At 43.2% G+C, this 13636-nt stretch overlaps 1 protein-coding gene across 1 annotated transcript in view; it reads right to left on the reverse strand.

Annotated features, from left to right (window-relative positions):
• Nucleotides 1-3384: 3384 nt before the first annotated feature.
• The window catches only part of LOC136372043 (ceramide synthase 4-like), a 36069-nt gene continuing 25817 nt past the window's right edge, over nucleotides 3385-13636 (reverse strand). Inside the window, exons 6-11 of the mRNA XM_066336510.1 lie at nucleotides 11821-11871; nucleotides 8217-8309; nucleotides 7498-7626; nucleotides 7133-7239; nucleotides 6568-6724; nucleotides 3385-3898 (exon numbers count right to left, since the gene is read on the reverse strand). Of these exons, the coding sequence (XP_066192607.1) occupies nucleotides 3707-3898; nucleotides 6568-6724; nucleotides 7133-7239; nucleotides 7498-7626; nucleotides 8217-8309; nucleotides 11821-11871 (729 nt within the window). The 3' untranslated portion in view covers nucleotides 3385-3706. The remainder of the gene's footprint in view (nucleotides 3899-6567; nucleotides 6725-7132; nucleotides 7240-7497; nucleotides 7627-8216; nucleotides 8310-11820; nucleotides 11872-13636) is intronic.

The following is a 13636-nucleotide window of genomic DNA, read 5'->3' on the forward strand; positions in this document are numbered from 1 at the left end:
TTTCATGGAAAGTGTCATAAATGTTTAAAGTCAGACCTTTGTTAGTTATAGGGGTATATGTATGTATCTTATAAGTTCCATTTCCATTCGCAACTTTGTACAGGTTGTTACTGCAAGTTTTGTATAGTTGTCACTGCAAGTTCTGAATAGTTAGAAAATGTGTATGATTGTACAAGTGTAAGAGGTGACAGTTGAAGGGTTATCAGAGTATTGACAATGCTTTAAAATACTAATGCCAGAGAGAGAAAGAAAGGGGAAAGGGGGATCCTTCTTCCTCCACAGGAGGCTCCAGATCAGACCATCACTCTAGGTCATGATTGGTGGACACAACTGACCAATCATTCGAAGGCAGGAAGGAATGATTGGTCCAGAAGAACTCTCACTAAGGACCAATAAAACCCAAGAAAATGAGCCAATCACATCAAGGATCCTAAATCCACCAATCAAGGAAAGAATGGAGGATATAAAAAGAGACTGATGGTCCAAGGGAGTGCCTTTTCCCTGAGGGATAGTTGTTTCCTAAAGGAGGGAGGGCCCGTATAATATTATACGTACCTTACTACTCTGTCTTGTCATAAAGAGTTAGGGACTAGCCCAGTTTTTTTGTTGTTCCAGTAGTCATTTTGTTTCAATAAACAATTGGCTTTTTTTTTTTTTTTTTTTTTTTTTTTTACCAAAACCGGATCTATGGCCTCATTTATAACAACTCAGCTGTTAAACACTGGAATGGGTTGTCCAGGGAGGTGGTGGAGTCATCATCCCTGGATGTAATTAATAAGAGACTGGACTCAGTGCTCTGCTCTGATTGACAAAGTGGTGACCGGTCACAGGTTGTACTTGATGATCTCAGATGCCTCCTCCAGTCTAATGGATTCGGTGGTTCCATGATCTGCTCTGCAGGGTTTCTCAGCAGAGAAGTGACAGACTTGCTGCAAGTTTTCCACAACAGCTGTTCTGTAGGGGGAGCTGTGATGCCCCATGTGAGAAGAGAGGAGGGGATGGATACACCGAATTCTTAAACACTATCACACTACTCAGAAACTTCCCAGCCCTGGAGCAAACATAAAGAGAGAAGGTGGAGCAGTGCAGGGAGGAAGGTGAATGCTTCTTCATGCCTTAGCAAGTTGATGACAAGAAAACAAATTCAGCAGCTGTTCTGCCTCAATGACTCATCACTGTTACGCTCAGTTTCTCAGCTAAAGGTAGCACTCAGTAGTTCTTGCTTAAATCCAACAGCTCTCCCGTATCCTTGATGTATCTTTCACAAGAACCAGATTTGCCTCCTAACAAGCTTATCTCAATCTTCAGGGACACCACAAAGCCCTGAGGATCAAATCCAGCAGGCATTAACATACACTGGCTCCACTGGGCATTGTGCAGACTCTGGGAAGCATTCTGCTCCTCAGAGGAGAGCTGGTGTGATTTTACAACAGGGAACTTCCCTAGCCTCTTAAAACCTCACAAAAAAAAGAAGAATAGATATTAATTTCTCTCCTCCTACCCTTGCAAGGCCAAAGCACTTCTCCAGTGTTGCCATCTTGGACTTGCCACTGTTCTGGCAGTACCAAATAACCTGGCCTGCCCTCAGGTCTAGTGTAGGGGTGCCCCAAATCGTCTCTTGTTCCAGTGCCCAACACAATATTACTGAGCAGGAGACAAACCTGGCAGCTGCAGATCCTTATTGGCAGGGCTCAGTGGGGCTGTGTGTCCTGCCTATGCAAAATCTTTCCCTGGCAATGATACCCACATGGATCTCCCTCATCACACATCCACCTGTAAGGTGCAACCATCCAGATTTACCTTCTGGTGGTTAAAGAAGTAGAAAAGAGACCAGATGATCAAACCTTCAAAAGTAATTTATAAAGAACATTTACATTCAGTAGTACAAAATTATATATATCCCTCCTGAGCACACCACCTACATAAGGGTGAGACCGTACACTCAGATCATAGCATACAGAACATGTGCTTCCAACTTCCAATTATCCCAGAATTACAGAATATTATGCATTGGAAGGGACCGAAAAGGATCGAGTCCAACCCTTAGGTGAATGGCCCATACAGGGATCAAACTCACAACCTAACCATGCTCTCACCAGCTGAGCTAAGGTTCCAGAGACAGATACCTTCAGCAAATCAAGATTTAGATGACAATGCAGGATCCTTCTCCCACAGCATGTTACTGCTCTGGAATCATGCATGCTGGAACCACTTTTTCCCTTCTGAAATTATCCAATTCCAGTTTAGAAATCCAATTATCCAAATGTATTTTGACCAAAACAGAAGATGAGCATACACGAGTTCAGATCAAAGCTTCTCAGTCACATCTCAGGTGACCTGAGTGGAGTGATGATAATCCTTTGTCTTTCTATCCTGTCACTTTCTTTAGGACTTAAACATGTGCACCCCCTCCTCAAATAGGGCATTTCCTTGGTCTATGTCCCATCCTCATTCAGTTAAAACTAAGTAAAATAAAGAGAGGTGTCTGCACGGTCTCAGCAGTCTAAGTTCCTGCACTCATTACAGTGAATCTGTTAATACGTCGGTTTCATAGATTAGGTGACCTATAAAACATAAATTCACATAACACTAATTAAAATGTTTTAAGAGATTGCACAATCCAAAAATCTAAGACTACACATGATACAAGACATGGCAACTAAGCAAATTGAATCAGCACTACATCATGACTTCATTGACCACTGCTTTATATTTGCTATTCTTGATACACCTAGGCAAAGGTCTTAGAGTTAGAAGGCCATGCTAAAGCATTATTCCATAAGGTTCAGCAGATTTTCTCTGGACCCTTTTTCCTCTGATAGCAGGGTAAATGTATCCCCTTCTTGCCACAAGCTGACTCACCGTGCCAGTCACACCAAGTTGAAAACATGAGCACTTTTATCTGTGTAGTCTTCTAAACTACATAGTTCCTTGTCACTGCCCTTCTCTTGACTACTTCTTTCCAAGACAGGTTTAAAGGATTACCTAACAGTTGAGAAACAGCTGTCTGGATTTTCCAACTCTTCTGATGGGATTTGGATCAGTACTCCTCCAGCCTGGGCTTTGGAGTTCCTTCTTTAGGGGCAATAAGTAGGGACTGAGATCTATACCAGTACAAAATTTGTCACTGGCACAAAGAGTACTTCCTTTAAGAAGAACATGTTTTATATTATGTCTTTCCAAAGCTTTATTTCATTATGCTCAGTTGTAATTTTGTAAGTGTATACAGGGTACCTGTTTTCTCAGAAGAGGTGTCCCAGTGGTAAGATTTGTTACTTATCAACCGTAATAATTACTGGCAATAGACCAGGGCCTCCAGAGGCTGATACAAGCTGAACAGATTCCTAAAAAACATTAGGTGGGTAAAACTTGACACTGCCAGAATTTATCCACCTTTTTATTTTTAAAGTATTTTTCAAGATTAACACATTTGACAACAATTATGGTACAATCTTAATACATGTCAAACCTCTTTGATCCCTTGCTATCTGTTTTGAGGCTACAACCTACAGTAAGCTTTTACTGAAGAAAGATAAAACACTTCCTTCAAATATCACTGACTATAAACACACTGATTTATGGGAAGCAGGAATTCAGCTACAATACTGCAATTGCACTCCAATTTGTCTACACAGTGAGCAAAACTCTTTCTACAAATAGTGGCCTGGGTTAGCTGGAGGCCAGACCAGCAGCACATGGACAGCAGCTATCTTTCTTTGGCATGGCCGTTGGCAAGGTGGGCTCTGTTGTCCAGGGGCTCAGACCCATTCCTCTGGATGTAACCATTGCTTGTGACATTGCTGAAATACATGGTCCCATTTTTCTCCTTTTCTTTAATTTTATTTCTTTCTTCATCCTTGTCACTTTCTTCTGTGTCACTTCTCATGTCCTTTTCCATCTACAAAAACAGGTAAGTGAGAAGCCAGATAAACTCTGCAGTTGCACAAGCAGCAGTGATGGCTGAGTGACAGGCTGACCATGCACCTGCTGCCTCAGCCACTCACCCCCAGCACAGTCCTGCTCTGTCCCCTCAGCTTTTACATGACCCTTGGGAACAGATTCTCCCCACCTCTTTGATTTCAGTCTCACTAGAATCTCATCTATGATCCTGACACACATTAGGAATTACAGGCTGCGAAGAAGAACAAAGCCACAAATGCCCAGGACTGAGGACAACTGTGTAAGCCTGAGGAGTTCCACATTGCTGCCTTGGTCATCAGCATGGGGGAGAAAGATGGGGTAGGCAGTTAATCAAGCTCTTTTACACTTTCCTAAAGGGACAAGGAGCTAACTTCTGCCTGCATGGCCTGGGTGGTTGCAGGCTGACAGCACTGCTTGGAACAGGCTGGAAACATATGCTTCCTAAAGGCTCAACACAAAGCCACGCCATTCTGACTACATTCAGTTTTATGGTCAGGCTTTTCCTCTTCCTGTTTATTGACTGAGAGACCTGTAATCCACTTCTGCAAGTATTTAATTAACTGCCTTAAAAGGAAGGCAAAAATATGAGATAAATAAAAGAAATAATGAGAAAATATGAGATAAAATGACAGTTTAAAAAAAGCAGCTCAGCACTTCCTGGCTTCTCAGGCTGTCTCTACTCTGCCATATAAGATGCCAATATTGGGGATAAATTCACAGTATCACACTCCTTGTTGGAAAGAGGGAAAGCTGCAAACTGCTTCTGTGACTTGAGCTTTAGAAATTGCCAGGGGCAAATCAGGCGCTGACCAGAAATTTAGTCTCCATTTATGTATGGCTGTACATTCTTTTTGAGATTTCTCATATCAGACTGAGAACTCTATTTGGGCTCATGCTCTTTCCAGAGATCACTACAACCAGATGCAGAAAGGATTTAAAATCTAACTTGCACTAAATTCAGTCTGTCTCCAAGAACAATATGGGTGGGAGATGCTATCTGCTGTGAACAACCTGCACCTCGGATCACTCTGGAACTGGCACACCAGGAAATATGCGGAAGTCTGGATCTGTAGTATAAGGACAAACCATAGTCAATATTTCTAAACATAGACATTAATAGCCAGAGAATGTGTCTGAGGACTTAAATCTGGCAAGATTCCCAAAGGAACTATAAAGCTGCTCCCTCTATGAGGGAATGAAACTTGTACTTCAGGATCTAGGCTGAGTTCTAATTGCTTGGGATTAGGGAACATCATGTCAGAAGGTGCTAAAGATTATCCTGCAGGCAGAGAGGAAAACTGTGGAGACTAGAAAGGCCTGCAAGAAGAACATGAACTGATTGCAGCAAGAGTTCCATGGCTCTCAAAGTGATAACGTCCTGTATTCTTGCTGATACTACTTTGGGCTTCTAAGTACTGTCATTGAAACAGATCTGTTTAGGACAATTATTTTTTGCTTCTTACTGCTCAGTACAGAAAGTTCTCAAATATATTTTTTTATCAAATCTGGCAGATCAATTTTAGATAAAATAGGAAAAATTCTGGATATGCTTCAGGATTTTCCTCCCTGATGGTGTTCTTCCTAATAAGACTATTTATTACCATGTCATTTTACACTAGAGTAACAGCAGTGGCAATTCAGCCCACACAAAAGCTAGGAAAAGAATAGAAGGCTGTCTTCAGTTGTGTCTTCATTTCCAGTCCTGTTTCCTTATCTGCAAGTTATTTGTCCTGTGCTACCTTAAGGGAAGGCAGATAAAGAAAATGGGAACAACATGGATAAAGAGGAGCTTTTAATGCTTGCTCTCAGTTCCTGTAACACAAAATTCCTCAGTTGGATACTTATAAAACAAATCATCCTGGGCTTTGAGGTCAGTTCCCATGGGGCACTGAGTGGTCACCTTTGGACCGTGTCCTTGTCATGTGGCCAGTCATGGCTTTAATTTTGGGAAGAATTTCATGTTGAGCAGCAATTTGGTCTCATAGCAAATACTGCAGGCCAGAAAGAGTGGGATGTGGAATGCATTTCATTTCAGTTTATACAGCTGGGGCTCAGATATTCATGTCTGGTTGCTCTGTGCCTGTTGAGCACCACTGCCAGGTGCAGTATGGAATGGATTATAATTTGAGCCTGCCCATTGCCCTCCACTGCTGCAAGAAGATCCTAGGCAGCTGTTTTAGACAGAAATACCACTGTGGGAAATGTACAGCGCTGTAACACAATTGTAATCAAAAATCCTGTACAATAAGGAAACAGTTCTGCACTGACCTCACCAATCATGACAATTTCCCCTTCCCTGATTTCTTAGCATTGTTACAAATGCAAATCACCCTGCACAAAGTGTTGGGATTTTTACTCAGATGTCACTGGCTTTGTTCACAGACATCTCTCCTGGAGTCGATTCCACATTTTTGTTGAACATAAGCATCAGAAGTAGACCAAACACTGTAGTGACTTATAAAATAATTTTGGTCAGCTTTCCCTAATATTACTGAGTTTTCTTCCACCTCACTCTTGGTAATATACATGTATAATTACACTCGAACACTAAGGAATCCATGCCAGATGGACCTCTGAATTCTCAAGCAGTCTAGGTGGACCCTCCCTCCCTGTGTGAGGTAAAGGATGTTACAAACTAATGCATACCGTGCCCTGGAGGATGAACTTGTAGACCATATGAATAATTAGGCAGGACCAGAAGACATGGAGCAGCTGCAGAATTATCAGGAGAACATTCACAAAGTAGTATCCAAAGAAAGGTTGGAATATCTCCATGGAGTAATAGTAGGTGTTATAAAGCACTCTGCAAAAAGAGGGGATTGAAGTGGAGGGAAAGCATGTTGTTAATAGGGCCACAATTAAGCCCTAGAAATTTGTAGTCACAGAGAAAATTTCAGATCAGCCACTTCCATCTTTACCTATCACATGTGAGGCCACTATCAGTTCCCCACCCAAAGTACACAGGCTGGAGCCACTGGCCCAGGGCTCCTCCTCTGCAGCACCCTTCAGAGCTACAGGACTGTTCTATAAACTCCAAGGCAGAGCACCTTTGTTTACTCCAAGATAGGTGCAACAGCCATGTGGCACCCCAGCCTGTGCGAAGGGCAGGAGCACATGCTTCACAACCAAAAACTAAAGGCTGCAGCACCCAGCTAATTGTCCTGTCTCTCAGAAGGTGCCTTTCCATGTCCCCTCACTGTAGCAGACTCACGTGTAGGGGTAAATGACCAGGCGGCTGATCAGGAAGACAGCTGAGAAGACCATAAAGAGGCTGTCACAAGTTTTTTTCCACTTCATGTAATTGAATATCTTAGTTGGCTGGAAGGAGAAAGAACAATAAAACAACAGCCAAAATAGCATCTGCACACACTCCAGGGGGTTAATGAGACAGGTGACACAACCCACATGCAGGTAACCACAGCTCTGCCCAGCTCTCAGCTGGGCACCCTCGGCTGGGTCAGCAGAGCAGCACGAGGGATCTGTGGGATACCCCAGTGCCTGGCCCATGTTCTATTAGATAGAAGGGCATTCTGTGACTGAGGAGCACCATTGCTGATTAGGCTTTGCCTGGCTCACCTCTAGGAAACAATCAGAAGCATCATGAATCACCATCACCAACGTCCCAATGCGGATGTAGTTGGCACAGTATGAAAAACTGATCAGGAAGATGGTTGCAGCATGATGGACTATCTGCTCCTTGAAATCCTGATGGGAGGAGAACAGCAGAGAATAAAATACATAATGCACTCCTGCCCCAGTCCAAGTGTGGCTCCTACAGGTAGCAATTATGTGTCCCTACCTAATGACTAAGAAACCTCTGACTACAGAGTCTTACCCATGTAATTCTTTTACCAAATGCATTCTAGAAATGTAGGCAACCAAGAGATACAGAAATGAAGAGCTCATGGTGTAAACTGAGGATCTCACAACAAAGAACATTCTTTCCCTCCGCTAGCCATGGTCTGATGCTGCACGCTGTTTGTTGGGACACTGGCACCAGGAACACAATCAGCTTTACTGGCAGAGAACCACCTCTTTTCCTGTCTCTATGATCAGTGCAGCCTAGAAGAGTTACAGAGAGCAATTTTTATGTTTGGATTTTAAGTTTGAATTGAGAACTCTGCAGTACTTCACACCTTTCTGTGTCAGGGTTGGTGTCCTCCACTTCCCAGAGTAGAGAGAGGAATGAAAATTGGACTTGGCTAGCACTATATACACGGTCTTAGAGATCACTCTCCTAAGTGTTCAGCTTGTGTCCTGTTTGTACTTGATTCTCTGCTAACACTGCCACTCACCTTCCTCTTGACATCAAAGGGCAAGGTGAAGACCAGTGACCAGTAGAAGGAGAGCTCCAGCATGTAGTACCAGAACAGGGAGGGCTGGAGAGGCTGTGAGAGAGGGAGAGACAGGGAAATACCCATCAGATACATCAGTACAAAGGCTGCAAATGAAAACTCCTTTCAAGGCAAAAGGCAGCTGTAGTGGGTCCATGCTGACTGGATGCCAGGCAGCCACCAAAGCTGCTCTGTCACTTCCCTGCACAGCTGAGCAGAGGAGAGAAAATATGACAAAAAGTTCATGACTAGAGATAAGAACCGGGACAGATTGCTCATAAAATAGTCATGGGTAAAACAGACTCTAATTAGAGATATGAATTAAGTTCATTGCTAACAAAATCAGAGCATGATTATGAGAGGTGAAATAAACCCTTAAAAACACCTTTCCGTCCCTCCTTCCCAGCTCTATCTCACACCACAGTGACACAAGGAGATGAGAATGCGGATTATAGTCTGCTCATCACCCATAGCTTCTCCTGCTGCTCAGGGAGAGGAATGTTTCCCCTGCTGTACTGTGGGGTCCCTCCCATGGGAGACAGTTCTTCAAGAACTTCTCCAGTCTGAGTCCATTCCACAGGCAACAGCTCTCTGTGAACTGGCACAACTAGTTAATCTCATGGAATAAGTTCATCCTATGGAAAACAGTCCTTCCCAAACTGCTGCAGCGTAGGTCACTCTTCCATAGGGTGCAGTCCTTCAAGGACAGACTGCTCCAGCATGGGAGCAGGCCTCCTCTCTCCATGGGTCTCCCACAGGGTCACAGCCTCCTCACAGGCATCCCCCTACTCTGATATGGGCTTCTCCTCCCCGGGCAGAGGATGGATCTCTGCATCCCCCATGGATCCCCATGGGCTGCAGGGGCACAGCTGCTTCACCATGGTCTTCACCACAGGCTGCAGAGGAATTTCAGCTCTGGTGTCTGAAGCACCTCCTACACCTCCTTCTTCACTGACTTTGGTGTCTGAAGAGTTGTTCCTCTCCCATGTTCTCAGCCCGTTTTTCTCTGGCTTCAAATACAACTGTGCAATAACTTCGCTTTTTTTTTTTTTTTTTTCTTTATTTTTAAATCTGTTATCACAGAGGTGTTACCCCTATTTCTAATTGGCCTAGCCTAGGCCAGCAGCACATTCAAACTCACCTGGGATTGGCTCTGCTGGACATGGAGGAAGATTCTGGCAACTTCTTACAGAAGTCACCTCTGTAGCCCCCTGCTACCAAAACCAGGCCGTGAAAACCCAGCACAACAACCAAATCAGCAAAGCTGGATCCTGCAGCTACAGGGGGAAATACTTCAACTGAACAACACACTCACTTACTAAATGTCATCTGTGCAAAGATTAAATCAAACAGTAGGGGAAATTCCACTTTACCATTCTGTGTCAAACATTTAGGAAACCACCATGAAGAGCCTGACTATTTTTAGGATTTCTTCAACACTATTCAGATTCCTGAGCAGACAGTATGTAGTTTTAAAAACTACATAAACTAATTCATTATAGTGGAAAAGGAATAGCTGAATAAATCATTCCCCTTTTAGGCTTGAAGATGCTTCAGATACCCTGCACTCTGTCACAGATTTTCTACTTTAATCAAAACTAATGGGGGGGAATCCAATGCCATCAGGAAATGTAAATCACTTTCTTTTGGGTAAATTATCTGGGCCTTTACAGCTGGGAAACTGAAAGCTTAGACCCACTCAGCAAGATCTTGTTATTTAACAAACAATTTTTGCTGTTGTGGCACTATATGACCTCCTTAAACCTGAATCTATTTGATAAATAATTACTATGACTAAAGGGGCTTTGCAACCGTTTCCAAAGGAACATGAAGTATTGCACTCCCAAATACCAACTGGTTATTTATGACCTTCATAAATTTTAGTTTGTTTTCCTTTGTAGCACCAGTGATTGACCACAAGAGGAAGCACAGCTGGATGCCCTGGGGCTTCCAGGGAGGATATGAACATCTTCCTAGCTGGTGTGCTGGTCACACTCCAGGTTATCCAAACAGGAGGTCTGGATTAGAAGCTGTTTTATTCCCCCTCCCCCAAAATCAGACTATTCAGGAGAACTAGCATTTCTTTTGTAATTGTCTGTAGCACAGGGCATGGTGTGTTTAGTAGAAATGGTAAATACATTTGTTGTTTCTGCTAATACACAGGTTGGTCCTTGACTTGCTCTTTGCCAGTGGGACATGACTAGTCCTTTTGGTCTTCTTGGTTGTTACAAATATTGGAAAATGGGTGTGTGTTTGATTTACATGGAAAGGTTTTGGTAGTGGGGTGGGGGCAGGGGTGGCTTCTGCGAGATGCCAGAAGCTGCCTCCTGTCCAATAGAGCCAGTTCCAGATACCTCCAAGATGGATCTGCCACTGGCTCCATGAATGATAGGGGCAGTGACTTGAGGAAAATGTACTTAATAATGGAAAAAAACTGCTGGGCAAGAGTGGTGTGGAGAGAGGAGTGAGAATAGGAGATAGAACCCTGTAGACCCTCAGGTCAGTGCAGAAAGGAGGAGGAGGAGCTTCTGGAGCTGGAGCAGAGATTCCCCAGCAGCCCCTGGTGATACAGGCTGCGCCCCTGCAGCCCATGGAGGTCAACAGGTAGCAGAAATCCACCTGCAGCCCCTAGAGGACCCTGACTACAGCAGGGGGATGTGGCCTAAGGAAGCTCTGAGCCTGTGGAGATCCAGTGCTGGGGCAGGCTCCTGGCAGCACCTGTGGCCCTGTGGTGGACCCACAATGGAGCAGTTCATTCCTACTGGACTGCATCCTGTGGAAAGGACCCACAGTGGAGAGGTTCATGGAGAGCTGTCTCTCACTGGAGAACCCTACTGCCAGAGCAAGGAGAGAGCTGGGGCAGGAGGAAGGAGCAGCAGAAAAAAGATGAGATGAACTGACCACAAACCCAATTCCACATACTGCTGCACCTCTGCAGGGGAGAAGGTGGAGAATGTCAGAGCAAAGTTAAGCCCAGGAAGAAGGGAGGGGTGCAGGAGGGCATTTTTAAGATTTGGATTTATTTCTTATTAAACTACTCTTATTTGATTAACAATAAATTAAAACAATTTTTTCCCAAGTCAAGCCTGTGTTGCCTGTGATGGTAATCAGGAAGTGCTCTCTCCCTGTCCTTATCTCAACCCATGACCCTTTTGCTAGATTTTCTCCTCCGTTTCCATTTGAGCAGGGGAGAGAAAAATGGGCTTGGTAGGTACACTGTGGCCAGCCAGGGTCAGTCCATCAGAGTGTGCCATTATGGAGGCCCCTAATGATTTTGACAAGACGTGTACTGCAAGTATACAGAGCAGGAGACAGAGGGACCCAAGTGATCCTTTCAGTCTTACATTCCTATTCAAGCCCCACTTGTTTGTATGGTTTATTTTTAGATGATACCAGGTACAAAGATGTTCTCTCCAGATGAGGGTCTGACTTTGAATTCTTAGGTCTTCTGTGTCTGAATTTAATTCAGTGTCCTCTTTTTGTCACTAATATAATCTGATTTTCAAAAAATACAGAAGCACAATACAAGATTTATAGCAGCAATTTTCCTTCTTGTGTGACTCACCTGTTGTGGATATCCTGTCCAGCACTCTCTATGGTCCCAAAGCCAAGGCTTCTGCAACAAAAATGCAACATGTATGTGAGAATATCAGATGAGTTCTTTTCTTATTAATTGTCTAATTTCTTTAGTTTGTAACTACTATAGACTTCGTTGTGTTTTATTACAGGCAGAGCAGGCCTTACTATCTGGAAGCCAATTGCCAAGAGATTTCCATAAGGACTTGCATCTGCTTGTGACATTTTGAAATTGTGACTATTTGCCTGAAATCTCACACACTATTTAGCTGTCCCAAATAAAATAGCTCAGAGAAGACCTCTCCCAACTTTTTTTAGTGTTGTACAAGCTTGAGGTGGTGGTGATGTTTTGAACATTTAAAAACAACCTTACAAGTATTTCATTAGTAATATCTGTGATTTAGACAATAACACTTAAATGTGGATAGAAGGCTGGAGACTGGTGTGTCAGGTATGTGATTTTTCCTCTAACAGTGAAAGTTAGGCTCAGTTTGTTAAGTAATGAACCTCTGAAAAGATCCTACTCTGTTTAATAGAAAATTTTTAGTTTAGGACTTGGTAGTTTTGAAACTTTCATAGAAATATGGCAAATAAAGTCCCCAAGAGTCCTCCCTGCATGGAGCATGCTCTGCTCAGAGCTGTGCCCAGACTGGATCAGAGCTCACAGAACACAGCAGTGCCTCACACCTATAAGGGTATTTTTCTCTGAGTTCTACAGGGCTCCAGGTATCAGAGCTCAGGCATTTCTTCTCACTGAGCACTGCTGATGTGTGGGCGATACAGAGGGGAGGCAGGAGGCAGTGGTTTTAAGTGCAGTGGTAATTTGAAAAATACACAGTCCCTGCTGACTGGGAGTGAGGTTGGGAGTAGAATTTACAGCAAATACCTGTGCAGAACCAGGAGAAATGTGTGATAGAGAACCAGACAGGACAAAGCAATAACTAGGAAACAACTATGGCATACTCTTTACCTAAGCTAGGAAGGAACTCCAGATTCCTGAATTTCATCACTCCTCTATTCTCAGCAAATACAGCTGATTTCTGGTGGCCTACTGGAAGATTACTTTCCTTTGTTACAGGCTGTTTCACTGACACGTGGGCAGAGGTTTTTGCTATCAGTACAAAATTACTAATACAGAATTTAAACATTTGCTTTTTCCTAAAGAAAAAAGGAAATTTCACAAAAACACATGCATGTTAAAAAGTCAATCAGGTTACAAAGTAAACATGTGAAAATCAGGAAGTCTCACAGGTATACATACACTGTCATGCTAGTTCTTTGTCCTTCTTTTTAATGTAGTTATTTTAGTACCATTTAGGTAACAGAGTAACATATTTGCTACACAATCTAGAGGTGCTGTCTGCAGAATGGATGTCTCCCTTCTCTTTGAAAATTTTAAGATGTATGCTGGATACAGACATGGGTCACAAAAAGTGAAAATGGTATTTCTTCCATTAAATGGACAGATAACATGCTGAAGAATATGATTTCGTCCCTTTTTGCCACAGGGCCCTTGTACAATGCTAAGCAGGTCATCCAGACCAAATTTCAATAGCTGGTCTCAAGGAACAGCCTTCTGTTTTGATGTACAGATCTATAGAACATCGGATCTGGGATTCTGATACCTTCACTCCTCAGCTAGCTGATCCTATAATCCTCATACTTTTGAGTACCTTAAAATCTAACTTGAAAGTCTGTGTAAGTTCAAAAGTCCTTCACTTGTTACTATGAGAGGTTACAAGGAGAGTTTGTGCCTGCTGCATCCGGATGTGCATATTTTCCATCACTTAAGTCATCAGACCATA

The sequence above is a fragment of the Sylvia atricapilla genome, chromosome 26 (genome assembly GCF_009819655.1).
Source record: "Sylvia atricapilla isolate bSylAtr1 chromosome 26, bSylAtr1.pri, whole genome shotgun sequence".
Taxonomy (NCBI): domain Eukaryota; kingdom Metazoa; phylum Chordata; class Aves; order Passeriformes; family Sylviidae; genus Sylvia; species Sylvia atricapilla.